The 26,929-nt window shown below is 53.3% G+C and overlaps 7 protein-coding genes across 7 annotated transcripts; 4 read left to right on the top strand and 3 right to left on the bottom strand.

The window, feature by feature from the left end:
• CSUI_002576 (snare domain-containing protein) lies at nt 1–8,547 on the top strand. Its single transcript, XM_068062776.1, has 10 exons — nt 1–2,399; nt 2,729–2,814; nt 3,586–3,637; nt 4,143–4,255; nt 4,822–5,002; nt 5,356–5,423; nt 6,414–6,479; nt 6,898–6,975; nt 7,518–7,670; nt 8,244–8,547. Exons 1-10 carry the CDS (start codon nt 2,234–2,236, stop codon nt 8,271–8,273), a joined length of 993 nt encoding a protein of 330 aa, XP_067925236.1. The 5' UTR covers nt 1–2,233; the 3' UTR covers nt 8,274–8,547.
• A 105-nt stretch (nt 8,548–8,652) lies between these two features.
• Nucleotides 8,653–9,222, top strand: CSUI_002577 (uncharacterized protein; the record flags this gene model as incomplete). Its single annotated transcript, XM_068062777.1, has 1 exon — nt 8,653–9,222. A coding segment is annotated over one exon (93 nt), but the record flags the coding sequence as incomplete, so codon positions are not given.
• A 1,600-nt stretch (nt 9,223–10,822) lies between these two features.
• CSUI_002578 (uncharacterized protein) lies at nt 10,823–11,858 on the bottom strand. Its single transcript, XM_068062778.1, has one exon. It carries the CDS (start codon nt 11,850–11,852, stop codon nt 11,139–11,141), a length of 714 nt encoding a protein of 237 aa, XP_067925238.1. The 5' UTR covers nt 11,853–11,858; the 3' UTR covers nt 10,823–11,138.
• A 1,416-nt stretch (nt 11,859–13,274) lies between these two features.
• On the top strand, nt 13,275–14,962 carry CSUI_002579 (uncharacterized protein; the record flags this gene model as incomplete). The annotated part of the gene is made up of 2 exons (XM_068062779.1): nt 13,275–14,171; nt 14,504–14,962. 2 exons carry the CDS (start codon nt 13,275–13,277, stop codon nt 14,960–14,962), a joined length of 1,356 nt encoding a protein of 451 aa, XP_067925239.1.
• A 407-nt stretch (nt 14,963–15,369) lies between these two features.
• Nucleotides 15,370–18,728, bottom strand: CSUI_002580 (uncharacterized protein). Its single transcript, XM_068062780.1, has 5 exons — nt 16,968–18,728; nt 16,731–16,846; nt 16,296–16,442; nt 16,054–16,156; nt 15,370–15,714 (listed from the first exon to the last, which is right to left on the bottom strand). Exons 1-5 carry the CDS (start codon nt 17,846–17,848, stop codon nt 15,576–15,578), a joined length of 1,386 nt encoding a protein of 461 aa, XP_067925240.1. The 5' UTR covers nt 17,849–18,728; the 3' UTR covers nt 15,370–15,575.
• Nucleotides 18,729–19,402: 674 nt separating this feature from the next.
• On the top strand, nt 19,403–23,558 carry CSUI_002581 (uncharacterized protein; the record flags this gene model as incomplete). Its single annotated transcript, XM_068062781.1, has 3 exons — nt 19,403–21,210; nt 21,683–22,485; nt 22,849–23,558. Exons 1-3 carry the CDS (start codon nt 19,613–19,615, stop codon nt 23,556–23,558), a joined length of 3,111 nt encoding a protein of 1,036 aa, XP_067925241.1. The 5' UTR covers nt 19,403–19,612.
• On the bottom strand, nt 22,611–25,875 carry CSUI_002582 (uncharacterized protein). The gene has a single exon (XM_068062782.1). The coding sequence runs from the start codon at nt 24,759–24,761 to the stop codon at nt 24,213–24,215; it is 549 nt and encodes a 182-aa protein (XP_067925242.1). The 5' UTR covers nt 24,762–25,875; the 3' UTR covers nt 22,611–24,212.
• Nucleotides 25,876–26,929: the final 1,054 nt, after the last annotated feature.

A 26,929-nucleotide genomic window follows, 5' to 3' on the forward strand; every position in this document is an offset into this window, starting at 1 on the left:
ACTAACGACGACAGCATGCTCCAGTACAACCCCGGTGGCAACGCGGCACTCCCTTCTGCTAGGAATAATGCTTCCGAGCTGCAGACGGAGGAGAAATCTAAGAATGACGACTACCATTAGAACTTGTGTGCTTCGCTTTGCGGCGTCCGGCGCAGAGCTTCCGTTTTTGCTCCATCTAGGGCTTCACCTGATATTAGCTACCAGAAAGCGCGAAATCCCCGTGCGGGCCTGGAATATTGATTGTATCTATCGGAAAGCTTTTTTCTAGCGGCTTGGTTGGCCTCATCGGGGTACGGTTTTTGCCCTAACGCCTGCTTTTCTTTTGTTCGGGAATATTGACTACCAGCTTCCTTTGACGTTCTCTCCAACTGCTGTCGGCGGTCCTCAGATGCTTGAAGAGCCTGCTGGTGGGTAGGGAGAACCTCGTAGAAATGTTTAGCTTTCATCTTTCTCCCATGCCCTACGGTTGCATGCAGGGAGAGACACCCGTGCCCAGATGAACTAGTGACTTGCGTCATGCTGAGACTCAAGTTTCAGTTCCCGCTTCTGTCCTTCTCCTCTACCTGGAAGCGATGAAATTAGTCCGACTTCGACCACTTGCAGGATACCAGGTATTTGTCCTTCGTGTTTATGTGGATCTGGATAAAGCCTCCTACCCGTTCAACAGTACAACGAGAAGGCGCACCGGGCTCAACCGTTTTCCCGTGCCAGTCATAGAGAAAAGGAGCACGGGACCTCTTTTGCGTGAGTTGTATTCCTTTCTCTGCGGGCGTGGTATGCGTCTACGTCCCGCCTTCGCTTTTTGTTTCTCCGGGATTCAAGACACATGAATCCTATTTGTCTCTACCACCTTCTCCTCTCTTCTCGCCTAGGCTCGTTTGTGTTCACTTGGCTTTGTCTTTATTCAGCAGTCTCCTCAGAAGAACGGACAAAGAGATGACTTCTCTCTCTCTGCGCTCGTCTGCAGTCCGCTGGTCTTATACATCAAAAGATTCGCAACCCCGTTCTTCTCCTTTGGGATACTTCGCTGTTCTTTACTTTCACCTGCTTTCTACGGCTGATGAGCCTTTTTGTCTTCGACACGCGAGGGCTCCAGGCGGGCCGCGCTGAATTTGACTTCCTCCCTCGACATCTTTTTCCTGTCGTGGGTTCAGATCTCTGAATCTTCGACTTCTGCCCCGAGTGAAGCCGGTGAGGGAGTACGATTCATACCTGGCTAGGACGGTTGCATTGTGCCGGTGAACAAGCAGACGACAGCCGATTGAATCTCAATGCACATCTCGTGTTCCTCGGAGAAAACACAGTCCAAGCCATTTTGACTTCTTCGGGCAACGCGAGATGTGCAATAAGACAAAGGTCCACTTACCCTTCAGTTACATCCACATGAGACTCGGCCCACGTCCATATTTCCGTTTCGGATTGAACACGGAAGGACAGCAGCCTTTGAGAGTAGATGTATCTTTTTGTATGGTACATTCGGGTTTTCTCTGACGATGAGCAATCAGGCAGTTTTGTTTATCTCACCAGTCACCTGTAGTCGACATCGCGGGGGGAAGGGACGTATCATCCAGCTTGTACTTCCCATGGAACCTGAATTTTAGTCGCTTTGTCTGTTGTTCGAAAAGAACGTACAGGCACATTCTTATTGTTGGTTAGTCGGAAAGGACGCACGTTTTTCACTTCTCCGAAGGGTAAACGACTGTGAGTTCGCACATGGAGCGACCACCTTCTTATCACGAAGATATGAGAGCTCCAGAACCGTTCTTTTCATCAGCCTCTTCGCTTCAGCTTTCCGTATCCGTTGCGTCTCGTGTTTCTTCCTCTTGACTTTCTCGAGAAGCGTTCTTCCCTTCTAGTCCACCCACCCTTCCCCGGCCTTCTTGTTTTGTCCCCGGCTGCGGTTTTCTTCAAAACGGAGACATGGATGAGTGAGAAGGAGGTCAAGAAGAAAATAGACCCTCATAGACTGCGGGTGTGAAGCTGACCCGAGTATTTCTTTCCCATGTTATTTTTCTTGCTTTGTTTCCAACCAGTCGGACAATCTCTGAGCGCTTCTCTGTCTGGCCTCTTCTTGTACCTGCTTTTTTCTGTACGTTGTATCGGCTTTACTAACCGTCCATTTGTTGAGTGTCTAACCTCCTCGTGTTTTCTGCTCTTCGCTTCACCGAGCATCCTTCGATCCTTGCCTTTGTGCCTCTAATTCTCTAAAGAGCCTTAGAAAATAGTTTTCAGGATGTCGCCGCCAGCGTTAGCGATGAGGAATTTGACAAACCAATTCCTCAAGTATCGCATGGAGCACAAGAGTAAGAAGCACCGTTTCGGTAAAGGCCTCCTGTCGAGTCATTACACAAGCCTTCAAGGACACGGGGGCTGTCTTACTTCTCCTTCAAACAACAGGGGTAAGTCTTTTTCATTCCGTTCTCCTTACTGTCTGCACGGCTGCCTGTGTTTGAACTTACTGGGTAAATAGGGACTGAACCTTTCTGCAAAGAAAATATCATACCTAGGGATTCTGGGCAGGATAGAAACGCCTTCACCATGCCTCTGCTCCGGAGCAGACAGCTCCGGTCTTTTGACGTCGTCATTTTTCTGTCTTTTTTCTTTCTTTCTTTCTTGTGTGTTCGGTTGATCTCTGCTTCTGTAAAACACGGCAACGAAGACTGAGCGCTTCTTCCGCGAGCGTGTGTTTTGGCCTCTGCTTTCCTTCTTTCTTGGTGCGCACGTTTAGGACAACAGCGACTTCTTTCTCATCAGTCTGATGAAGAAGAAGGCGTGGAGATGTCTCCAGCTCAACAACAGCTCCCTCCTTTGTGGGTAAGAACGGTGTATGCTGGCCAACATAGACGGATTGATAAGAGGTGCCGTAGTACAGGCGACGGGTGTCTCCAGGACTTCTTCCCTCCTAAGGCAGCATGGCAGCTCCTCTTCTGTATTAATCTCGTTTCGCACGTGAACGACAGCCAGTGCCTAATGAAAATAAGCAGTTCTTGGAGTGGCATGTGTCCGGGAAGTCGGGCGTACTCGTGCTTCAACATTTGGACTCCTGCTCACGATCTATGCATGAATATGCGGGTCTTCTTCGTACAAATGATGAGGCGACTTGTCGCTGACTCGTTCCTGTCAGTGGGAGGGTGCGGGGTTCCGTGGACGAAGAGTATTCGCGCACGTGGAGTCTTAGTCACAGATTAGGCAGTAGCATCTACGCTTAGGGTAGGCTGATGGTGGAGACACACTCCTCTCTTTTCATTGGCTTAGCTGTGGCGCCTTTCTTTTGCGTTGACCCACTGCTTTTTTCGCATTTGGACTATGGATAGATATGTGGTAGTCCAAGTGCAGTTGGATGTATGCTCTAGGTACTCTTGGAACAAGGAAGACGGGATTAGTGTGTAACCACACCCGTAGACAGGTGCTTTAGAGTTCTTCAAGTATAAGAACAGACGTCCAAGCACGCAAGATTCTTACCACACCGACTGAAATTTCTAACACTCGTCAGCCCGTTATGCGAATCTTCACTCCTCCCTCTCCTCTAAGATACACATTTAACAGGGTCTGGACATGTAAAGTACTTTCGGCTGTCGTCTACAGGCAGATATGGTTGAAGAAGCTCATGATGACTTGGCCCAGATCAAAGAAAAAAGTAAGAAGCCATCTTCAAAGAGAACCTACACTCAGTCACACGCTCGCCTAGGTTCCCTGCATCCAGCTTGATCGCGTGGTGCGTGATATCCAGTGCAAGTCATGTCGTCAGTTGGCCCTGCAGTGTTGACGATTCTCTTGTCTACGTCGGCTGGATGAAGAAGTTACTAGTGAATCTCTCAGAAGAAGTGCGTGCCGTCGAGGCCCGGTTGTCAGGAATCAGTGTACGCAGGTGTTCGACCTGGAAGTGGGCTGTTGAGGAAAGAAGTGGTCTGCAGTAACATTTGGAAACTACTTCTGTAGGGAGATGCTCAGAGTTCGGGGTTATATGATTCAAGGAAACTTGGTACAGCAGGAGCTGAAAGCACATATGTTTGCTGTCTCTGGATAGAGTAAGATTCGAAGAAGCATCTCTTCCTTTCTGCCGGAGAAGGCATGAACATCAGTTGGTTGAGTGATGTTTTCTCTGTCTGCCTGCGTTTTCCACGTTTTCTTGTAACTTGTAGTGTCTCAGTTGCAGAAGGCGCAGCAACGCCGGCTGTTGAAGGTGTTCGATGATGCCGAGGGACAGAATAGTCCTGACAGAGAGATCGATGCACTGACTGCCAATCTCACTCACGTAAGTTTTCCTCGAGTTTCTTCTCTTTGCATCACGGCTCGGAGAACAAGATGGAGGAAACAAACAGAAACGGAGTCGATGCATATGGATGAAGCTCGTGTACCTCGATGCTCCTTAGCTCGGTGTCTACGACTGCTAGCCCTTGGGAAGCAAACAGGAAGCTTGTCGATTGTAGGAGGTATCAGGCGAACAGTGCAGTAACTAGACTGTTCTTTCTCCAAGACTCAAGTCAGGAAGGATTCTCGAGAGGGTGTGTCGTTTCAGGACGTCAAGGGATAAGAAAAACAGATTTTATTCAGTGCTGAGGTTCTAAGAAGCTGTTAGTATCAGGCTGCGTTGTCATCCTCACTTCTAATCCACAGGCCGTTTTTTGTAGCATACATACATTTCTCTCCGGTGACTTGTACTCGGTCCCGGCAAGCGACTACACCGTAGCCTCGTGCCTCGAGAGCGGCGCGCCCAGTTCGCCTCCCTTCTGATAAGCACATGAGCTGTGAGTCTTGCCATGTAGTAAGTGCGCATACAGAAGTTGGGTTGTCTCTTTCTTTGTCACATTCTCTTTTTAGCTTTTCAGGAGGTGTGAAGGTCGAGTGCAACAGATCTGCGCTCCTTCAGGCTCCCCACAAGAACGAGGAGAGGGAACTCGGTCAGATCACTTACTCCAGCGTAATGCACAAAAGAGCCTTGCAGCACAGCTGCAAGCCTTAAACTCGGCTTTTCGGAATCAACAGAAAACCTACCTAGCTGGTGAGCGAGAGAGACGAGCTAGGGGCCTGTCAATTTGGTGTGCGGTTGGGTCTGAACAGTATTGCATGGATACTGCGAAGAAATGCATGATGAGGAACGCAACCTCTGAGCGTTTCTTCTTTCTATATATAATGCCATGTAGAAGCTTTGGTCTCGCCCTTTCGCTTCCGTCTCAGATGGAATTCGATTTGATTTGGAGTACGAGTCTTCGGTAGTATCAGTCGTAGCGATGGCGACGCTTCAGTGTGCATTCGTCATGAGCAATCTCGAGCTGCTGGACGCCTGTTGGCGATAGCACATCTGTTTTGCTTCACGTGCTGCTTCACGTGCTTAAACCGACGTTGTCTGTGCAGAAGTGAGGCGCCGAACACAAGGCGATGATCTCTTCGGTCCTTCAAGCGGGACATCGACCGCTGATACGGTATGTCTTGTTGATTTCCTGAATGGTCTTTTGGTTGTTATTTCTGAGTTAGATTCGTCACAAGACTCACACACTCGGTTGCAAAAAAAGAACGGCTAGTCAGTCTTTTGCCGATATGGCTGTATTAGTAAGTAGGGTAGCCTTCGGGGGTAAATACGGGGGGGATGAAGTCCGAGATTCTACGGGGGACATCGCCAGGGATGGACGGAGAACAACAGGGCATGGGGCGCCATTCTGCGCTCTTTTTTTCTTTCATCTCTAGACCCTTGGACTGTGGACGTGGACGATCATTTAGAAAGAGCATTCTAACTGGGAGCCTCTTGCGAGTCAGTGCCACAACAATCATTTGGCTATAACGTTCAGTGTACCGCGTAGCGTCTCAACGCTGAATCAACGCCGAGTGCGCTCGTAGAGCAACCCTTTGTTGCTGCGGTGGAGCATGTGGTTACATGGCTCTTTGCGGTAGGAACGTGGCTTCTTTCACACACATTTACAGATCTGTTTTCGTCTTCTCATGACACTCATTATACGCGCCCCAGTGAACGGAGGGAGATCGGCTTATCTCCTCAACGTGAGGCTCTCGTTGGAGATACTACATACTTGCCGTAGCTAGTTTGGCCAGGCTTAGTCCTCTCTCTGGCCACACATATTCTTTTCAGGTGGGCAAGGTGACACAGTCAGTTAGGCCTTGCGTAGTTGGAGCCCAAGAGACACTAAGCCTTCAGGGCGGTGTCACTGCAAGAAGACCTCTCACGGGTCTGTCTCACTCGCATATTGTACAAACATGTCGAAGGGGCTCAAAATTCAAAGCGTTTCCCGAACTCTTTCAAGACATGTATCTAGAGGACAGTAAGCGTATGTGGGGGACGTTCACGGGCTTGCTTGTGCGTGCTAGTTCATAGGAGCGAGACGTGCGGTCACCCCGTGAATATGTGGAGCGAGTGCAACGTAGCAGGAGTGTTGCGTGTATTCTTGTGTATCTTACTGCAGGGATTATCTGAAGACCTCATGTCTGAGCTTACTCTGATGGAACAGGATGCTGATCTACGCCAAGGAGTAAGTTGTGCAGAGGCTCCTCTTCGATAGACAGCAGCAAGGTCGAAGCTGGTGAGGCTGCGTGCGTCATCAGCTTCTTATGGTCCTCTCCGGTTTACCTTAAGGCCAAGAGCAGTCTCACCTCTCAACTCGGGCAGGCATTCGTTAGGCCTGCGTGTATACCGGTCTTTCTTCGCCAGGACGAGATTGAGGTGCTACTCACACTTCCTTTTGTCGATGCTGTCGGGTGTTGACTGAAGGCCGGGAGTGGAATTTTCCTGTACGTGTCAGTTAAACTTATCAAGCATAGCTTCCGGCTAGGAGTGCCTTATGAGAGTTTCAGTCCCGTCTATAGTTATTGTGTGTATGCCGATCTTCTGACATCCTGGCAACAACGAAGCGCTTGGACCGTCTCGCCTCCGTCTGTGGTGCGCCTCAGGAGCTAGCCCAGATCGCTCAGTCAGTAACAGATTTGCATCAGATTTTCAAGGAGCTCTCTAACTTGGTGATTGATCAGGTAGGTGTCTCTCCTGTCACGGTGAAGGCGGACCTCTCGAGAACCAAGATGCACTAATGACCCTAGCCTGGAAGAGGGGAGACGGGTTACTGGGTTGTTTGTTGGGTTCATTGTACTCGACCCGAAAGCACGACTGATGAGGACGGGTCTCGACCAGAGCCAACTACACGTCGGGGTTACTGTGGGTCTCTGTCCGGAACATCGCGATACCTGCGACCAGAGTACCCTAGTATTGCCTGGAAAATCACAACTCCGAATGACGAGGGGCCACTAGGAGCGGTGCCGTAGTGATCATTCTGTGCGTAGAAGAAAAAACGCAGTGGGCTAAGCTCTTGTCAGACCGAGCTAGCGGACTCCCATTAACTCTGTAGTCGAAGAAGAAAACCGCGGCATGGAATTTTATGAGGCATGCAGTGGCTCTTCCTACGTATGTCCTGCGGGAGAGACTCCGGGAGACTAGGTCGTTACAGGTTCGCCGCGAGCAAGGGTTTCTTGTCCGTCCGGGAGTGGAGCATTGTTTTTCTCAATGTGCTCGTGGCCAGGGTACTATTCTCGACCGCATCGACTACAATGTCGAACAAGTGGTGCACAACACAGCGCAGGCGAATGTCCAACTGAGGAAGGCTGAAGAGAACCAGAGAAGCGGCCGCGCGGCTAAATGCATCATGTTCTTGATGGTAACCATCTTTTTCCTGGTACGCTCAAATGGGTTAGGACTTGTTGCTGTCTGCCTCTCCAGTAGTCACGTGGCGAGGGCGCTTTAGGCTGTTTGTGCCCGTTGCTTTTTTCTACGTCCTACACAGGCTTCCATGTTCCTGCCTGGTGAACCCTGTTGCCAGTAGCCGTTTCGTGGTTCTCACGGAAGCCCTGTCCGCGTGCACCTGGAATGAACTTAATCGTCGTTGTTGGTGTACGAGGTCAAGGCGCAGAAGCGGCGAGCCAGACATGCAAATGCTGTGTCCGTCAACTTGAGACTCGAGTGGAGTCCCACGGAAGGCAGACGGTTCCCTTTTTGTTCTTTGTTATGGATACATCCCCACTGAGCGTATCTACTTGGTGCTTGCACTCGTGGTGCCGCTCACGGAAGAAGACCAGTCATGTGATATGTAATACTTCAAAACTGTAAGTGACCAGGTACACGTTTTCGGACAGTAGGTAGCTACGGGATTGGTACCACTCTGTGTGGAGTCTTAGCATACAGTATGGGTGTGTCGCAACCGACGGTATATTCTTCGCGTGCTGGTGGTGTGTGCGTCTGTATCTCGCAGCTTGTTCTACTGATTATGAAGCATACTTGACGTACAACAACGGCGTGCCAAGGGAATACCAGTAAAGGCTGAAGGTGGGTTTGCTATGTCGGAAGCTGGGTATTTTCTTTAGAACCCGCTGAGCGACCAACTCTGGTTGGTTTCTCGGTGCAGTCTTGATATTTACAAAAGACCCTTCATCGGGATTTTTTCATGTGTATTTCTGGTTACTGTTTTCCGGCACACGGGTGCGCAAAAACTTTTGAAGACTCAAACATTTTCGCATTGAGCAGAGGTGACCATGTGCTGAACGCGCCTCGCGGACTTTTCTCGTCTATACCCATCCGGCTGGGGGTATGGTTGCCGCGTATCGCTTTGGGGGGGTACGCACAACAGATTGTCTGCCGAGGCGTGCTCTCACACCGATCAGATCAGTCTTCAAGTCTCTGGCTGTGACACATGTCGAGATCCTGACCTCGTCAGTCTTGAGGGGGCACGCACGCAGTAGTGGGGAGTGCACCTAGCAGAAGCCGCAAGCCCTGTCAGCCTGACTCCGCCGTCTGGGGTAAAACAATTGCTCGGCAGAAACCACGATGCATTCGACATAAGCCGCTGCCAGTCCGGTCCGGTGCTTCTCTCAAGATGAGTTAGGATACCCCGCGTGAGTGGCGTGCCGGGACAGCTTTCTTGCAGAACCCCAGAGGTACCTGTCTCACAGCTGACTGAAATTGCTTCCCAAAACCTGATTCTCTAGAACATGGCAGACTGATGGCCCTCCTTAAAACTTCCAGCAGAGGAACAGGGCAGATGCGGTGATTGGCTTTGGCAAGAGAAGTGAAAAGAAACCATTTGCTTGGTGAAGTTGCTCTCCCTCACAGGAAGACGCGACATTTGACACCACAAACATTCCTCTATATGAACCATCAGTTCTTCATGTGGCACCGCGTGTACGTCACACGGTTTAACGTATGGGACGGGCCAACAGCTCCGCGATCGACTGCTTGTTTTTCTGCGGCTTTGCCAAATGGAGCAGCTCGTGCGCGGAGGGCCTTTCAGAGAGTGTTTTGAGCGTGAGTGCTGAAGTTTTCTTTTCTTGTGAGAGGCACTTTTCCTTCTGAGTACAGTGCACAGGCTTGTCGCAGGGAAGTAAGCAAGCAAGGGTCGACATTCCCTGCTTACTTGCTCAAGCGCCTTAACGTCTCTCAAGAGGCTCTGTACTGTAGCACGGGCAGAGAGCGGCTTTGATCCTTGTTCTCGGGCTTCTTCTTCAGCCTTCTGGAGCCTCAAGTCAAGTTGTTGGTAATTTCGTGCATGTTCCTGGCTGAGCGTGTCCGTCTTCGCTTTCAAGGACTCTACGGCCTTGCCAAGCGAGGCCACCCTTTCTGTGAGTCTAGAAATCTCTGCCCGGCGTTCCTCAAAGAGCATGTATAGCGCGTCAAGAGATTCTCTTCTTCGATGCTGGTCGAACGGAGTGATTGACTGCCTTACACAGTCGGAAAAGTTGTACACGGCACTTGCCTTCTCCTGTCCGTACTTCCGCTGTTCCTGCTCTGCGAGTGTACGAGCTTCACCCAGCTTCCGTGAGAGCTCCTTCACAGCTAAAAACTCGAAAGTAGTGGCAATCGCTTGGGAGGCCGTGTGGAGAGAGCCGTCGCTTACTTTCACCGCCGCGTCTCTCGGTGGCTTCTAATTCTGCAGCGCACTGCATGTTCTCGCCGTGAAGTTTACACAGCCTAACTCCCTAGGGTATGCACTAAAGCGTGTTTTTTTTTTTTCTGAGAACAAGAGCCTACGAATGGCATAAAGTGGCGACTGTTTGCGACCGCTTTGTCCGCTGCTCTAGGGCGGTCTTCAGTCCCTGTCCAGCTGACTATCCTTGCAATAGAGACTACCAATAGGGGGCAGAGCAGAGCTTACTGGCAACCTCTGTGTCGCGCGGCTGCTGCCCCAAGCACGCAGCCGGCGTCACTCCCTCCACTGCCAGCGCAAAACGGCGATTCTCTGCAGCTGATACCATCAGGAGCCTGGTAATTCTCTCCGACTCCTGCACTACTGCGTCCAAATCGGTTAACAACATTCTCTGAACCACTCGAGCAATCGCTTCAGTGACACTGACGAGCGTCAGTACGAGATGCCGGGGCACTGTTCCAGAATTGCAGTGCTACAGTGCTGGAGTGTACCTGTCTAATCGAGTGTACGTTACAGGCATGCACGACCGGAGTTCCCACGACAGGATGCCGCATTCCGAAGTGCTTTATTGCGTTCGCATGAATGCTTAAAACTGCTACAAACAGTGGCAAAGCAAAAACTCACATAAGGTGTCAGCACCCGCCCGTCCTGTGCGGCCCGACACTGAAACTTGTCAGTCCAAGGGCGATCTCAGAGAATCGCAAGGTGCACACGAGCTCCACCGAAAGCCAGGGCACTGAGCAAAGCCTCGTACGAGAAGCCTGCCAGAGCAAACCGATCAGAACACCATTGCAGGATGCAGGTTAAGGGCGATAGATCCCGAAAAGTGGCGCGTACAGTTTGACGCTTCGTGCAAGGCAGGCCGACATCCGGTTGCCGCCGCACGGTCCGGGTGCAACAAAAAGCTTTGCAAACCTGTATCCGAGTGAAGCCGTACAGTGAAGACCCGGTGGCTCAGCTGAGTGGTCTTAAAAGAAAACTCCCGGCCGTGGCAGACGCATTACCGAAACACCCAGCCTAGCCAAGCGCGAGTTCTGCGTTGGGATCCCCGATCAAAGCATAGTAGCCGCAGAAAACTAAAGGGAGCTATTCCCAGTATTTCTGTTTGTAAAAGCCCTCAGCCATAACATATGTCCCTCCATTTGGCGGGATTGCAGTGGCATTATACTGCAGGCAGGACACGCAAGCATCAAAGGACGCGCTCGTGGCAGTCCGGTCCAAGTCGCATTACGACTGCGACAGCAGGCCACGTGACTGGAGTACGCTGCCCCAATTTTCGTGAGAACCGCCAATCAGGGAAGCTAGGCTAGAGACCATGGGTCCACTTACCCAGGGCGCGAGGACAGAGCTCCAGTAGTCGCCGGTGACGGTAAACTCTGGATCCCAAAGCGGTGCGTACAGAGGATCTATCCATTTCCTAAAGGCGTGGGGAATCTCCAGGACGCTCTTAACGTAAATAGTGCCTTTCGGCAGCGCGTCGTCGAGGAGCGCGGAGGCCTGGTGCGCGTTGGCTCTGCCCGCTGCAAGGTGAACGAACGTATGGAGATCCCTACCGTAAGCAGGCTGAAACTGTATGTACCCTTTGTCCCGCCCGGCTGGGCGTCGGCGAAGCTTCCGCTTTCTTGCTCCTACGAGCTTATTCCGGTGCGATGACCTGGACCGGTCTCTGCTTGTAGTCGCGACCGCCTCGGTGTATTCAGCTGTCAGTCGGTCATCCGCTGCTTCCGCCATTCTTATGCGGTAAGCGTCTGAGTCTTCTGCTGAAGGTGTCACGGGTTCATCTGAGAGTGGAGGCAGCGGAGCACTACGACGAAACTGAAAAGGACGCTTCCACACACCAACTGACAGGTGCTGCTGCAACCGCGCCATAAGTGTATCGCCTTCAGTTCCGTTGCCGTAGAACACAGTAACAAACATAGAGGGAGACTCGGGGCCGCGCATTGACTCATTGAACGCGGCAATGTACACATCGGGAGCGACTGTGTCTTGGCTAGACGATGAGTCGACCGCCACTGTTTCCGTGACATACAGGAGCGTAACGCTTTCGTATGTCTCCGGGGCTCCTGGTTCAAAGGACGCTGACTGTTTCAGCTCGAGTGTCGGAGGCGACCCAGACAAGACGGTGCGGTTAGGAATCTTGGTCGGCTGATGGAAACCGCGTTCTGGCTCTTGCTGGATATCCTGGGAGGCGGCTACTGCAAGCGGCCCTGCACCGACAATCAAAAGCAACATGAGAGCAAGTCGGTGTTGCAGCAATCGAGATGCTTCGCTAGCCATCATTTTGGAGTAACACGCCCTGAAGCCTGCGTGCAGAGATGCTTGCGAGAGTGAGATGTCCGGGTGTCTGCAGAGGTTAACATGACATCAGGGAACTCACTGCGATTCAAATGTACAATATGGTAGTAGGAGCATTGTCAGTAAAAAGAAACGGGTACTTTTGTCATTCACTAGCTAAGATAGCGCTGCCGAGCAAACTCTCCCCTTGCTGGCTCAAAGCTAAACTTCCGGGGTTGCTCGCCGGTTTGCGATCTCGATCACACACTCGTGGTCCTTCTCGGGACAGTTCTGCGCGGATCGAGAAAGGGTTCACTCATGCCACAAATTACATCCGGCTTCCATAGATCTGAGAATGCTTCGATTATGCCTCGGATTCCTACGTTGGCGCCGCCTCCCTCGGCGGAACTCCCTTACGCCACAGGCAGAAGAACGCGACCCTACAATCACAGGTTACAGGACGTTTCCCGTCGACCAATCTGGTGACAAGTAGCCTGCCATAAGAACAGAAATCTGTCTCCTTGCGCTTTCTTCCCTTCCTTCTTAGCGTATGATTCAATTACTGCTACTCTTTAGAGCACCCGGCGCCCGTATGAGTGCTTCGACAGGAGAAGCTTTCCAAGCCGTATCATGTTTATCAGACACAGGGATGTAACAACGCGCCGGTGGTACCGTGGACGCCGAGCCATGTCGCAGCGTAGAAGCAACGCCGGCAAAAATGGCACGTGTGCGAACGAAGCGTTTCCACAGCTGTCGGCCCCGTCGGCTGCAACCGCCTGCAGTCCGCCTTGCTGGCTGGACCGCCGACCCACCGCCTCAATAGCTGCAGGGTGCATCCTCTTGTCAGGAAGGTACGCTCATAGCTGTTAGGGCCCCGCTGCTTTCGAACTGCGTAGATCGAAGCTTGCCTCATTTTTTGACACTGCCTCATTCTGTGTCGTCCCAGTAGGGCTCAGCCAAACGAAGGTCATACTGTTGAGCGTGAGCCTCTGTGCGTGCTGCGCCTATGTTTGCCCATTGCGGCCGTGAGTGAAACACTTTTGTCCTGCTTCAGCGAGGTTGCACAACCCGGGTCAGGTGCTCGGCAACATGCAGTACGCGAACACTGCTGTTCTTTTGTGGCTAGCGGTCTTGTTGACCCGATGCTGCTGTACTGCTGGCGTCCCGTTTGCAGGTTCAGAACCACCTGCGGCTGAACCCATTGTCAACACGGCTGACCAGTGTGCGGCAGGAGGGAGAGGGGAAGCTTGTCCAGGAGCCAGCGTGATCACCCAGGACTCGGTCGCGGAAATTTCTGCCGAGGATATGTCGACCACTGATGCCTCCAGTGACGCATCTGGGCTGACGACAGAGGAGACCACGCCGGACATGGTTTCGGCAGAACCGTCAGACGAGACCACTGCGAGTGTGATTCCGACAGCACCTTCAGACCCGGCCACTACGAATACGGTTCCGGGAGTAGCGGAGCCTGAACCAGAGCAGGTGGCGGCTCAAAAACTGGAAGGGGAAGAGACTTCTCTACCAACAGCATCGGAGTCCGAGTCGCCCGCGGCTCCTCCAGTGTCACAGTTTCCGGGAGGGGCCGACGGGTCTGCGGTGCGCGGTCAGGACGGCGCTGTGGAGTTGAGGAGTACATCAGCTGCGGGGCCACAGGCCGAGGAACCTGAAGAGAAAGAAACTGAGGACGAGACGGCGGGCGCAGAGAGCGTGACAACCGAGCCAGCCAAAGGTGGAGAGGGACCAGTCAGTTCGACAACCCCTCTTCCTGTCGCCCTGCAAACTAACCAGGCTAGCTTAAGCAACGGGTTAGAGAGCACCACTTCTGAAGTGAGGAAGACTCTGACACCGGCCACGGAAGACAGCAGTTCTCGTTTCGCCCAAGCCGAAGCGCAGCACTACATTTCTTCCGAGGTGCCACAAGCGTACTACTCTCCCACGAGTATGGGGACTGCCCTCACCGACACCGTCTTCAGAGGATACGAACCGGTAAGACTACCGTATCCGGTGTTGCATTATGTCTGAAGAAATGAAATAGTGGCGCGGTAAAGCAGCACCTAGACGACTGGTGAAGAACTTCGGTCAGGTGATGTTATTGACACCTCCACTGGCCTGGTGCGCGGACAATTAGCTAGCTGGGCTGGCCGTTCTGGGCAGCTTAGTCGAAGCGTGGACGCTTTCATGGAAGCGGCCGCAAGCATTGTCACCCATTTGGGTTGCACTCCCTGCCCTAGTACTTCTGGCCATCCCCGAGCCTCTGCAGCTGCCGCGTATTCGTAACTTCAGGTGCCTGCTTGTTATGTATATCCGTGTCCCGGCAGGAATTTGTTGCGCAGCAAGAATTCGTTGCGGCGCCACGCTTCGACATGGAGGTGGCGTATGAAGAGACTTTCCCCTCGAACTCGTTTCGAATGCCGAGCATGTCACCCATTACAACTTCTAGATTCAGCCCCTCATTCCGGCCACATCACCAGAGTCCCTACATGCCGATTCAGCACGAGCGTGATGGCTGGTCTTTCTCATCTGATTTCTTTCCGGCTGATGCAAGCCTGCCAAGCTCGTCATTGAGCTCTCCTGCGGCCATGGCTCCGTTCACCCAGGTACACTCCCCACACACCATTGACGAACCGCTGCACCGCTCGGTCTACGCCGGCATTGTACAGGCTCCTAGAGATCTCATGGACTTCGGAACGCCGGCTGGAGCTTTTGACATTGGGGCTGACGTATATGGCTTTGAGTCGGCTTACAGTGCGCCGTTTGACAGCAATATACTAGTGTAAGCGCGCCTGCCCTCTGCTTCTCTAAGGATCCGGTGAGGCCACCCGACTAGGGAGGTTTCTCAGCAGCTCTGCCACCTGCCAGAATCACCTTAAATGTGAACGGATGGCTACGAGACATCGCCTGGTTTACAGCTAACACAGCCGTGACGCCGGCTGCGCAGAACTCGCCGAATGCGCCTAGTATCAGGCTCTCTGACTCAGTTGCACTTTCTGCCCCGGCAAAGGCTGCCTGCTACAAGATAGCCTGTTGACCGGACATATGCCGCTTCTTTCGCGTGTTTAGATATTTAGGTTCGTTCGCAGAGACCATTTTGTCTCTAATATATTCCTGTTCTAGAGTCATCGCCGCCCCTTCTCGACGGCTAGTTGCGAGTGCGGCCCGCCGGCCGAACAAGCTAACCGTGTGCTTATGGCAAATTCACACAGTCGACGGTTGCCCTGTACGCGGGCTGTGTCCGCACGGTCCAAGTTTCACCAAACTCGGCGTTCACGTATGTATGACACCATCACCAAACATGCTGGCACTGGTGTGCGCTCGCGTGAGAAAGACGAGTCAACAGCATACGACTGTCGATGCAGTCACCTGCAGCCCAGATATTGTCGGCCAAGCCCCCTACTCCCCAACTGCCCGAAGCACTACAAGCGCTGCAATCAAACTATTCAGCAACATAGCTGGTGCAGAGTTAGCAGTCCCGCCCGTGTACACGATTACGGTGCCTGGGGGATTCTGTCCCGTTTCAGCGTTAAAAGCCCTGCAAGCAGTGCAGACAGACACAGAGAAAGCTCACATCGGGACGGTGAACAGAATCCCTCTCGCCCCCACATGTACTAAACAACAGAGGGCTCCCAGTGAATGGACATTTCCGAGTACACCATAACAGTTTCTCTCGGAACTGACTGAAGTCTCGTTTCTATCGACACATGCTAAGAGAAACCAGCCCTCAGTTAGTTCTGAGGGAAACTGTTATGGTGTACTGTTGCCAGGACACAGAAAGGAATACGGGCACCTTTTTTTCTGGTGGAACGTGGAGGTATGACAGCGCGACAGTAAGGTGTCATTGCTGCGTGGACCGCTGTATCTGTTGGCTCACCGGCATCCCTTGAAAGGATAAACCTCGGGGACAGCACCACTCGACGCCGCAGTTTCGCCGCAGGCTTGAAACACCGGTGAACCTGTTTTAGAGCAATACTCCCCTGTAGCAGAAAAAGACCTGTCGGACCAGCGTCTAGTCCAAGCGTATCGTAACGCATATCCCTTGCTCCCGCCGGCCGCAGCGACAGTGAACTACCCAGCGCAGGTGCGGATTCGCCTGAGACACCCGCATCTCCTTACTTGCTGTTTCCTGATCGGCTTCATCATGGTACTGCCAGTTCGTTGCCGTTCCGCCGCACATCACAATGGCGTCGTGGGCCTTGCAGTGTAGCCACTTCAGGGCCATGACACAGCTGGGGCTTAGTTCCGATGGGTCGACGTGCCAACCTGGGGTCAATATATCGGAACATGTCGAGTGAAACTGTAATCAATGAGATCCCCTTGAACGTAAAAGGCCGGTATTTGGAAGAGCTGTATGTATGCACCTGTGTGTGCCACTGGGACGTTGCTTTGTGGCTGCACACGCATAGCAGTCCACCGGTGACGTGCAAGCTGACTGCAGCTGCAGTCATGCTTATGAATCTGAGCGAATTTTTTCCGCGCAGTGGTTATGACTGCCTCTCCAAGAAAGAACACACGAAGTCAGGAGGCGACAGGAACATCGCAGGTACTGACCTCGCTGCTGTGATACAGCTTTCAGGGCAGAAAGCTGCGTCAAGTACGTTTGGGGAAGTACAGGCTTCAGTAGCCCTTCGTAGGGCGCGTAGAGCACGTAAATGGTGTTCCATGACCTGCGAACAGACAGCAAAAACAGATAAGGCTTCGTAATGCGTGTCCTCTCTGCCGAAGACAAGAAAGTGGATCCTCCGTAGCCAGCAGATCAGGATACCAGGACGGTTAGCTTTCTCATACCCGACGGTGCTCGCAGGGCAGCCGAACGGCGGTATAGTCGCTCTCAGCTGTTTCGTTTCTTCCTCCAGCTGCTTCATACATTGCTGAATAGGGGAGGAAGAGCTGTCCGCCCCAGACACTGGAAAACCTGCGAGATTTCTTTGTTGCTGGTCGGGTCCAGGGAGTAGCGGTCCCTCTGGGGAAGCGTCGCTACCTGGTGGGGGAACCCAGTTGATTGAGATATCCGCACTGGATAAAGCAATGAGCGACTGGGGAAGCGCCAAGGGTTCGGTGGCAGGGAGGAGGGGCGTAGGTGACGGACGACTTCGTGGGATTCTGCCTTCCGAGAGCTCGTGGTTTCTTTCGAGCGGTATTGCTGCTGACGGGCGGACCAACAGTGCGGTCGTGAGGCGCGCGAAAAACAAAACAGATACTGCAACTGCAACACAGGGGAGACGAGGCGACAGATGGCGAAACAAGGAAGGTGTAACAGCAGCCTGGTGGTGATGTACGCTGAAGAGAATCCGACGACTGTCAGCACCTCGGAGGCCACACGCGGACGACGCCGAAAAGCGTTCGCACCACTGGACGGCCGGCAGAGTTCTCCGTGGATGTACCCGCTGCGTTGAGGCTGAAGCATTGTCGCTTGAACTGAGTTCCAGAGAACCTCCTTCCATCTCCTCGGGAAATACTTTGCACCCAGCTACTGACGAGCAGTACGGAGTTATCTTCCCACCCGACCGTTGGGCCCGGCCCCTTGGACTCGTCCCGCAGCAAAACGAGCACTCGACTGCCACCGCTTCGCCTCCTTTCACGGCTGCTGTACTTTTTGCAGGGACATAGTTGAGTATGCGTGCGGGAAGAGAATCGGCAGGGACAGACTGGAACGACAGACTCAGCATGATGTGGAAAAATTTCACTTCCACGCGCCACTTTAGATGACCACCTGTCACGAACGATAGATTCAGACGGCTCAAGAAGAGAGAGCCAGTGAAGCTCAGGGACAGCAAGAAGGATAAGCACCAACAACAGCAGCTACAGTTCGCTACATCGGAAGCCCGGACCGCTGGGTCGCGTTGACTTCAGATCCAAGTAGGAAAAAAGGGTACCTCGTGAGCGTCAGCGAAGTACAGTCGCCCTCGGTCACCACTCTTAGACGAGACTGTGCACAGTTTCGTGCACAGGCGGTGTCTCCTGTTTTTCTGTGAAGCCTTCCTCAGGCTACACGGCGAAAAAGCCAGCGGGTCGATCGGTTAAGGTTGGAAGGCCAGAACCAGCTTGTGCAGTCTCCATAAACACAAAGGATTCGGGGAGCGGTATTACGCGATAGGAAATCCCAGTGAATAACGGAGTGGAGCGCGAATCCGGCACTCGAAACAAGGGAATGTTGACAGCGCAGTGCTGCCTCGACAATACGGCAAGACAGCTAGATGCGTTATTGGCCGGCGGGCTCCGTGGGAGAACTGACACTAAGGACGAGCGAAAGCTCAGCAGCTCGTTGTCCACTCGTCACTAACTCTTCTTCTACGGCCCGGGGTTTCTCCCCAACTCCTGGGTCCCCCCCGAGAATTCATATCCAGGCAATAGCCCAAAACACCAGGCAGGAGAGAATCTCTCTAAAAGACAAGCGGTGTCTACGGACATCCTCGGCGGCCAAGGAGGGAAACGACCGCCAAAGCCCGAACTACTTCAACCAGCGGCCATTCCTCACGCAGCTGCAGTGGCGCGAGAGGTGAAACTCTGCTGCCAAAAAGACTTCATCTGTTGGGGAGTCCAACGGGAAAAGACTGTCGAGCTGGGCGCGCCGACAGCAATCAACGGCGTCTCTCAGCAGGCGGCGCGCCGTCTTATCCTGGCCGGGGGCCACAGACCTCACTCGCCCCACTTCTCCAGCTGTCCTCTTGTGGTGAACCACAATACCGACCAAGTTGCCAGAACCACACACTTGTTTCGTTAGTCCTCGGAGCGCTTTGAGGCGGATGCCTGCAAGGAGCTAGTTGTCTGGGATACGTGACGAACTGTGGCTATACCGGCCAATGAGTTCGAAGTGGGCAGCAGCCAGGGGGAGCTGAATATCGCGGACGCGTGGCGTAAAGGGCTACTGAGGTGCTGCCAGAGTCTCTTTACAAAAGATTACTCTTGTTTACGTGCTGGAGGTCTTGTCAGGGCGTATTTACGAGTTCTTACTCTAGTCGCTTGAGGTCTGCCCTCATTGACCGGATCCCCCATGCCTTTGCTTCCCATGAAGGAGCATTGTTCAGCCGAACCCCGTGCCGGAGGGAATCCTTTGGGCTGGCCGTAGGGCTGTACACTTCGCGCAAAACTCTGTCGGGCACGGTTCGCAGACCAGGATAAAGATTGTTGAACCATGAAACTCCTGGGCCGGTCCTCCGCCAATGAAGACGGACATTGACCGCCCGTCTCAGCGCCTCGCGCTGATCGTGCTTGCTTTCAGCTGCGCACTCGGGGTGAACTGCCTTTCTCCCCAGAATAATAGCTTCCTGACAATCAAGCACCGTGACGTACATTTGCAGCAAAATGTCAGCAGAGCCAGACTGAATGTTCCACTTCAGCCGGAGGCGTACGCGCCCGGTGAGACTGGTTCAGGCTTCCCCGCCTACGAGCGGTTTGGCTTGGTCTCACTAACTGGGAACAAAATTGCGTTGATGTATAACTGGTGCCCTGAGCAGGACAGGCTCACCATTCCTAACAGCAAGACGCCTCTTTTCCTCTCGTGTCGGGTAGTTGTCGAATTTTTTGACTACGATGGGCAAAGGTCTTCTCAGCAATACATGTTCAACAGCGCACTGTACGAGCGAACTGCATTCACATTCACCGACCCGGAAACCTATCCCGAAATGAAGGCCCTAGGGTTTTGGGTTCACGGACCCGACGAAGGCGAGAACTCCAACAAAATTGTGATAGCCTTCTGGAGCGCTCTATGTCGGAGACAATCAGATGTCCGAATTTGTTCTGCAGCCAAAGGCTGTCCCATCTCGTTGACAAGACCTGATAGCAATGCACCGTCATGTCTAATGCTGTTGTACGGGGCGGAAGTTGTCATGGCATCCGAAGGTGATCGAGTTTGTTCAGGCGAGACTGCATGGCCCCATGGAGAAGGGGCATGTTACCATTACGAGGTGCCTAATCCATCTATTGGTGACATTGACGGGTGGCAAACCGGAGATAGCAAAGCTCATGGATACCGCCCAGGTTCTCCAGCAGGCGTTCGCTACCACGGGGGACGGTACGGCGCTGTATTTGTTGTCCGGTTCAGACCCGAGGGCACCGTTGAGTGGGCAACACGTGTAGCGGACGATGCGTTCGTAGACTACGAGGGCGGCCTGGCGAACGGTTTGTCAGGAGAGAAAGGTGACAATACGGACGGTAGCGGCAGCCAAGCTCGCTACAGCGTCACCTACTACACTCACAGCTGGCAGGTAGTGGACGGCAAGCCTGTTTTGAGACCCCTCTGCCTCACACAGCTAGTGAAGGACGACGGGCAGCTTGGCGGCTCAGGTGGCGCTGTCCTCAACAAGAAGTGCACACGGTGCTCATCACGACCAACCAGCCGGGTGCACCCCCGAAGTCACGAATGGGCGAGCATTTGCACCAACAGCCAAGGCGACAATCCAGGGATCTTCATCAATGATAACCTGGTGGTGGATTCAAAACTCGCGCTGAAAGCAGAGGGCATTGACGTCGAACCGACGGGGCTGTACCCCATAGAACAGCACGCTCAGATTGTCCCATGGGATACACAAGATTGGCTCGTGTTCTGGAGAACTGCTACCCACAAGGGCACTACCGTAAGACCCTGGGGCAATATCCAAACCGGCAAACTCATGATTGCCAAGTGGAACCCTACAAGCCGGGTTTTGGGGCCTGCAAACGCCATCGCTGGAGGGCTCAGCGTGCTGGAATACACTGAGCCTCGCGTTAGTCGTCTGAGCCAGCAGACCCTCCTTGTCGCATACAGCAGTTCCCTTCGACACTCGACAACATTCACAGAAGTCCTTGTTAACGAGGCCGACTTCGAAGCCAGCCCAGCTGTCAGCTTACAAAAGATCTTGGGGAACGCTCTCACAAATCCAGCTTTCAGCACGGAGTGGGTTAGTCCTGTCGACGGTTTAGTCCTCTGGCTGACCCGGGCGAGTCCCGGCAGAGCCTCTGATAATTATGTGTGGCTTCGACCTACAGCCGCTTACCCGGGACTGACTCTTCAGCTTCTGCGAGCTGAGAAAGCTGTAGACCGCCTGGCCTCGTAAGCCTGCCACACAATGGATACAGGACCTTTTTACCGCCGTAGCTTTTCTGGTCGAGACACCGATGTATAGCTTCTTGTTTACAAGATAGTTGACAGCGTGACGGCCAGGTGCCAAGGTGGGTGCTCCGGTGGCAGGCTCGCTCACACGCGGCGCCTCCAAATGATCGCGCCCAAGAGAAGACCAACTCCGCCCGCTCGAGCAAGTGACTGTTCTAGTTCGTGCCTGATTCTGTTGCGAGCATCGTCGAACCACGAAAATCCCACAAACAGATACACCTGAGCCATCTGGGTGCGAGGACTGAGCATGAGAACGGGAGGGAAACTGGGCACTCCTTGGGTGCCGGTGTAGCTCCTCGAGACTGTACGCTTTGTCTCTTCTCTCAAAACAGACCTGACAGAGCGCAAGCGCTGAACCGCTTCGGACAAGGAAAGGAAACTTTTCTGTCTTATCCTTGTTTCCTGTGCTGAGCTGGCAAGCAGAGACTCGATGCGGCTCCACATGCAACGCCGTGCAGACCACCGAAACTACAAAGACAGCCCATCACACGTGCCTGTCGCCTGCCCCGAGTGTCCCAGCAAGAGATCGTGGTGACGGCGACTGCCAACCGCTAGAACTCGCGAGCGTGCTTGAGGGGACTTTTGGGGCTGAGCCAACCGATTCGGACAAAGCAAACGCGCTCTCAGTTTCAGATGGCGACATCGAGACCGCAGTAGAATTTGCACAAATCCCCTCCAGTTTTACCGCTAATCTCAAGGAACCGAGTGACATCTGGGAGATTGGGATTGTATTTGTCGTGCGGCCGGAGAACTGGTCGTCGGCGCCCAGCGTCTCTTGTGGGGTCTTCGACAGGCAGGAAAACCTCCTCGGGACCCGAAGTGGCCTCCTTGGCCGCGTCCCTCCACCGAACACCATACAACCAGCGAACAGGACCGTGTCTTACTGGAAGTGGGACAATATGAGACTCTTCGGCGTGCAAGCGATTCAGTGCTCGGTCAGCGATACCTCCAGCACGACGCTAGTTGTTGCAGAGCTTGAGATAATGGGAAAAACGGCGGGCGCCTGCCCTTCCGAAGGCTTCTTTGGGATTTCCGGATGCCCATCCGAGGAAGCTCGTCCAGTATTTGATGTATCGGTGCTCGACTGTCAAGGTGTGTGGAGTGCATGGAGCGCCTGTGATACTAACTGCGTGTCTACCCGGGTCTTCACGAAGAAAAGGGAAGCTCAGTGGGGCGGCAGGCCGTGTGAAATGGTTCAGAAAAGGCCCTGCACGGGTAAGTACAGAATGACGGAAGTCGGTGCGACAGGTCTTTACACGCAACGCACTCACGCAAAAAGAATTTACAGGAACCGATAGCGATGGAGGTTAGCTAGGACGCATGTGTGCGCCATCGCAACTTGCAGGTGACTGGGTGAAAGACAGAACGATACAAACAACAGAACGAAGCAGAGAAAAAACAATCACATCAGCGGTCTGCAGTGGAGAACCGAAGAACCAGCTTCTTCCCACCTGACAACCACCGGAAGTGACACACCACTATGCACCCACTTGCCTGACTGGCCTTGCGGCCTTGCTGTAAAGGTCCCTGTTTCCGCAGAATCCGGCTTTCTCTTTCTTGCACTCTGAACTCTCTCAGATGGGCCGTGGTGTGAGGCTGCGCTTGAAGCTGGCAAAAACTCCGCCCTTATTGACCGCCGGCAGGCTTGTGCCTCATCGGCGGGTCCATGGTCTTCGTGTCTGCACTGTCGGAGGCTCCGCTACAATCATATAACGGCTGAAGCGGCCGGTCCCGGAGTCGAGGCGTGCCCAGACGCAGTTGAAATGCAGTTCTGTAACGACACTTGTCGGCTCCAGTACGACTTCGAGTTCACGGCTACGTCCACGTTTGCTCCCGTCATCACCGCCGCGGCTGTTTTGGTAACATTCCAGCGACTTTCCACAACCCTGGTACCCCTCTCCTGGCGACGATGGTTTACAATGGATCACTTGGCAACGGCTGCTTGGGTTTCGGCCCTTGTCGCCGTCCTTCTTTTTCTCATTCTTTGCATCTTTTGTTCTTTCCGTCCACCGCCAACAAGACCCCCACCAAAGGAGTGCCTCCCGGAGGAGGCGGAGCCACTGCCATCTACCGTCCGCTCCATGAGCCGGCGCGCAACTGCACGCGTACAATCCGTAGTTTCGAAGATAGCAGTGCTTGCCTCCTCTTCTCCTGAAGCCACGGACGGTCACGCGGGCAGGCCGTCGAGAGTTTCGGCAACCGCGGAGATGTCCCGACGGCCACCCTCGTGTGATGGAACAGCCAGCCCGGTTTCGATCATCACCTCCCCGGCTGTCGCGGCCCTCTAACCGGCATCTGACCCCAACGCCATAGCCTTTGGAGACTCTTCTGCTGTCCCATTACAAGGAAAGAAGATTTGCGTACAAGCTTTCAACTGGGAGTTGGAGCCTGTCATTCAGACGGACTCCCGGCGGACAAGTCTCCAGGCTCACGAGAGCCGTGGTACCTCACAGACCTGCATAAACCAGTATGCCATTAGAAGATGCCACCGCGAGGGAACAGCCAGCGCAAAAGTTACCGGAAACCCGAGAAACGCCGACTGTACTCCTCTCCAATAGCTTAGACAGGCCCCTTCGACCGCAAGGCAGATGTGCTCAGGTGAAAAAAGAGAAGAACCGGTGCTTAGATAGGTAAAAACGCTTGTGCCCCGTGAAGCCCAACCACTCCACGCTATACCAGTGAACGAAGGAACAAGCGCACCCACTGGCTCCGCCACCACCGTCGACAGGGTACGCTCGGCATTAGGCAGAGTACTACACTCCAGTTTCTCCTGAGGCTGTATGGCTTCGCCTGTTCTCGTTGTCCGAACGATTGGTGAAACGGACCCCGACCGTATCACGTTAGCTTACATGAGAACTGAAAGAAGACCCACATGGGCACAACCTCGCTTTGCCAGTCCCATTTGAAAGGCGTTTCCCTTAAGCTGGTTACAATACCGACAATCAAAAGCTCAGGGACGACAACATCGCGGAAATGGAAAAAGTCTCGCGGCGAACTCCATCAAGATTCAGGGGTGTGCGTTGTGCCGCTCCTTCCCCGTTGAACGCTGTTCCCTTCTGAAGCAGACACTCACAAGCGGTGTGTGCTCCCATTCTGAATGGTACGCAAAAGTGAATATTCCTAAGTATCTCTACCTCAGACCGTCCACTGGCATGTCTTGTCTTGCTGGCCCCCCGCCAAATACCCACCCGGGACACAGCCGACGCCGGGCAGTGCAGCAAGAGACGAACCCTACTGCAGCCTGGATGATTCTCCATTCCGTAAAAATGGAGTGGCTCACGTGGACAGCGGCAATGAACGCGGGAATACAAGATAACGAGGACGCACTGCATCGCATTCCAGAAAGTCACGTTACATGTGTCAACAAGTACTCGCAGGAGACAGCGGAGTGCTTTTTCTTGCACACGGGCGCTGTTAGTAGGGCAGCATGCCCTCGGTGAAGCTGGTGCTGACCCCACAGTGGGCAGATTCGCGGCTACTGAACAACACATGCTTGCTACGCACTATCCTATACGGCTTCGTGGACAGCGGCTCCTTCCAAAAATTGCTGGTCGCCTCTCTGCGATGGCTCTGTTGGGAAGTATTTTTAAGACTACATAACTCGGAAAAAAACTCCTGCTGCGGACAAACCACTTACACTCATCTGCGAACTCACGAAGCACGGGCAAACTCTGCGCTAGCTCAGTAGTACACACCACAGCTGAGAAGCAGAAACGAGATGCCGAGACCGAGGAAGACGGATGCAGTGGCCGCGTGTACCAACTCTTTCGACAAACTGCGCTCTTCCACAGAGTACCGGAGCTGGTAGATGATGAAGGTGGCAGTAGAAAGGAAACCGCAGAGAAGCAGCAGCAAGGAAATCAAATCGAAGAAACGGGGTGGTATCGGGACAGGAAATGGCTCGTACAATTCAGCTTCACCAGCATCTGACAGCCTAAGAGGTGGTAGAACAGATGGAGGAGGGAGCACAGTCGTCGGGGCAGCGGATGGAACCGAACACACAACGTTCCTGACGGAGGAGAGAAACAGCGACACAACCAGCCACGAGCCAAGAATATATAAGTCCGGGCGTGAAAGTAGTGAATGTTTTCTCTGTTTGAGAGGGATCCGCCGCTTGAGTCGGCAGAAGCACGGACTGCTGACTACAAGCGAGACTGCGAATGTATCGCCATGCGTGCAGCACGGACCACTACAGAGACTGCTAGCCATCGTGCCAGGCGGTTTCGTGGCTGGAAAGGCAAGTAACTTGACAGCAGACAAGGAATTTGAAACAAACGAACTGACAGTTTCTGAAAAAGGAGAGGGGTTATAGGAGAGGCAAGGAGCTGGACAAACGAACCGGTACCAGCGGCTATAAAGAGACGGAAGGATAGTTTGCCAGCGAGACAGCAGATTGAACAAAGGTAGGACTTTCAGGATTACGACCCAATTGACATTACCGCCACGGCCACAGAAGAAGCCAGCCTAACGCCCTTGTGTCACTATGGCGTCCGCGGGACTTCACAGGAACCAAGGTTCTCCTTAAGGACACCGTGACTGGCTTTCATACGAATCAAGACACGCTCCAATTAGACACTATCGGAAACACACAACGCATTCTGAGAATTGATGAGAACTTGTTTGCCGCAACGTGGTTTCGGGACTTCTTTTTTGAGTAGGGAAGGCACACCGCTCGGGCTGCATCCGCATGCAGTGTCTGTCTGCTCCTGGGACACCTGTCACACTGTATCCGTTCTGCCATATCCGAGCTGCTTTTGTACTGTCATTCCACAGTTGTCTTAGGGCGCGGAAACGCGGCGGAGGATCTCGGAGGCGGAAGAAGCTTGAACATTTGGAGTAGAAAGCTTTGGGACAGCGGTCACCGAACTGAAGCTGGGACAGAAGTCAGAAGAGCGTGTGGCAGCAGTTCGGTGACTGCCTCTCGGCCGAGACTCGTCGCAGACAAACTCTCCTAGGACAGGAGGAAATGTCCGAGTTACTTGCGTCCCACCTGTCTATACAACTTCTTTGGAAGCGGCCAATGTGGCTGTGCTGTCCCCGAGTATCCGAGGGCTTCGCGGCAGCTCAACAAGCTAAGTAACTAGGAGCAAGTTTGAGTACAAGGTCGACTTCTTTTCTTGATAGAGGTCTCTACTAAACAAGGAATACCAACTTGCTCAATCTGAACCCGGGAGCGAGCCCGTCATACCGCAGCATCGTGTTTTGCTCAATCTCCTGCGCTCTTGGGGTTTAGTTAGTCATCTTTTGGCCTTCTCGTGCACACCGCCATTGAGATACAGCTCTTCCCTGCCTTTCTGCGTCGCAGTGGTTTGGTTCTGGTGTTACTTTTTCTGTGTACCTGGCGGCGTTGGAGTCCGTCCGAAGAACGACTCGTTGTTTTCTCGTTTGACCCCGTGGTGTCCTCAGAGATTTGTTAAGTCGGTGGCCGGTGTAACCTGGCCGCTCAGTTGTGTCGCCACCGTTCGCAGTCCCGCTGGCATCAGCCTGCTACATGTATTCATCTATCAAGAGAGAGGTTTCCAATCAGTCCTCACCTGTCCAGGACACCATGGCCACAACCGTTTTCTGTTCTCAAGCCGCGCTCTCCTTCGATCATTCCCGGCATTGCTACAGTCTCTTTGTCCCTGTCGTAATACGACACCTGCGTCTACATTGCCCA

This window comes from Cystoisospora suis (assembly GCF_002600585.1).
Source record: "Cystoisospora suis strain Wien I chromosome Unknown contig_1077, whole genome shotgun sequence".
NCBI lineage: Eukaryota > Apicomplexa > Conoidasida > Eucoccidiorida > Sarcocystidae > Cystoisospora > Cystoisospora suis.